Source organism: Merops nubicus, unplaced genomic scaffold (genome assembly GCF_000691845.1).
Source record: "Merops nubicus isolate BGI_N331 unplaced genomic scaffold, ASM69184v1 scaffold46242, whole genome shotgun sequence".
NCBI classification, from domain to species: Eukaryota; Metazoa; Chordata; class Aves; order Coraciiformes; family Meropidae; genus Merops; species Merops nubicus.
In genome coordinates, this window is record NW_008592446.1 from 1 (window position 1) to 1,902 (window position 1,902).

The following is a 1,902-nucleotide window of genomic DNA, read 5'->3' on the forward strand; positions in this document are numbered from 1 at the left end:
TAGTTAACATATAGAAACAGCTCAAAAATCAAGGGAATTTCTTCTCTGCATTAAGGCTTTCCAAGCGTTTGAAGGCAGTTGGGTGTCTCACAATGTGGGACATTCCATGAGTCTATCAGTTGGTTATGGGTCCAGAGGGCAGCTGGTGTACTTTCAGACCTGACACAGTGCTGGTGGCCCACACCACCCAGGCTCCACGGGCACAAGAGCTGCAGCTGGGCTCTGCCATGAGCTGCCCGTGCTGGTGGGCTCAGCACCCCGCTGCAAACCGGGGGGAGTTTCATCCAGCGGAGCTAGAATGGCACAGGGCAGCCTGAGCTCGTCCAGGTAACCCCATGTGCTACTCATGCACAGTAAATATTTTAGGTGGATCCAGAGCGAGAGGCTCAGGAGACTTCCTTGTGCTGTGATTGAAATCCCAGGAGATTAACGAGCGGGCAGGGCTGGGCCCACACGGCCGTTCACCTCTCCCAGATACAAGCACATTTTCTGGCTTCTTCACCCAAGCCCTCGGGGTGAGATGTTTCCTCACGCTGAACACACACACCTTTCCTTCTTTGTAAGAAATGTTTTGGCATACTTCTCAAGAGCATTCAGGGAAACTCGTGCCAGCCTGTGGTGCTGCTGCTGTGCCGGGATGCTGCAGAAGGCAGGGCTGCCAGCTGGCCCAGGCAGGACTCCAGGAGGAGAAGGGGCTTCCCCCATCCCGTGCTCACTGGAGGTGCCTGTGTTTGTCCCTGGCAGCTCTCTGGGACCTGGGTGTGGATCCTCGTCGCTTCTTCCGCCGTCTCCTTCCCGCTGCTGCAGGGATGGGTGATGTACGTGTCCCTCAGCTCCTGCCTCATCTCCCTGCTCCTCCTCTTCAGCTACCTCTTCGGCTTCCACAGAAACAGCGAGAACTGGAAAGTGATGGTAAGGAGGGGCTGGGACAGCAGCAGGCACTGGCAGCAGCACTGTGGGTGCAAGACCGCTGTGGCTGGTGAGGGGTTAGCTCTCCATCTGCCAGCCCTTCTGAAATAAACCAGCCCTTTTTCCTCCTTTTGCCTTGGTTGGAAATGCTGAGGGTGCTGTGTAGGCACGGGGAAGGGCTCAGCATGGCACAAAGGCTTGGCTCCAGCCCCTGTCCGGGCACGTGCCGAGGGTGAAGCTCATCCTCGGAGCCGACCAAGAGAAGGAAGGTGCTGGGCAGGCTCTGACCCTCTCTGCTCCTGTGTTTGCAGGACAGCTTGTACCACGGCATCACGGCCATCTTCTACATGAGTGCTGCTGTGCTGCAGGCCAACGCCACCATCCGCTCTGAGTTCGGCACCGACGACATCATCTACTACCAGCTGAACTGCGGCGCCTCGGTGAGTCGCTCCCGCCAGCCCCGCAGCTGCCCCCGGGGGGCACGGGAGCCAAGGGTAAAGCTTCAGCAGAGCCCTCCCAAGCCCACCAGCGTCACGCTGGTCAGAGCTTCTGCTCCTCTTCTCCGTGGCATCGTGCAGCCAGCGTGGGCTTCTCGGGGTCCGGTGGCCGATGGGGAGCTGTGCCTGGCTGCCTCCCGGGAATGGCGGGGCTGTGCCTCCTCTCTGAGGCTGGGAGGTTTCCCCAGCTCCAGAGCCCCACGAGGAGAAGGGGTTAGACTCTCCCAGCTGACCCCGGCTTTTGCTCTTCCTCTTGTGCAGTTTTTTGCCTTCATCACGACCTTCCTGTACATCCTCCATGCCTTCAAGATCTACTACCAGTGAGCCTGGCAGCGCCAGCTCCGCTTCTGCGGGACGAGGGCTTTGGCACCGCGAGGGACGTGGCTGGCACCCCCTGCCCTGGCCCTGCCACCCGCCCCGGGGGGGACAGCAGCTGCTTCTCCACTCGCTGAAGGGGGGGGCTGAGTTCAGGCGTGCCACGTGGCTGTGCGGGTGG

At 60.1% G+C, this 1,902-nt stretch overlaps 1 protein-coding gene across 1 annotated transcript; it reads left to right on the top strand.

Annotated features, from left to right (window-relative positions):
• Window positions 1-744: 744 nt before the first annotated feature.
• On the top strand, window positions 745-1,730 carry MALL (mal, T-cell differentiation protein-like; the record flags this gene model as incomplete). The annotated part of the gene is made up of 3 exons (XM_008935136.1): window positions 745-912; window positions 1,221-1,349; window positions 1,668-1,730. Coding segments are annotated over 3 exons (360 nt in total), but the record flags the coding sequence as incomplete, so codon positions are not given.
• Window positions 1,731-1,902: the final 172 nt, after the last annotated feature.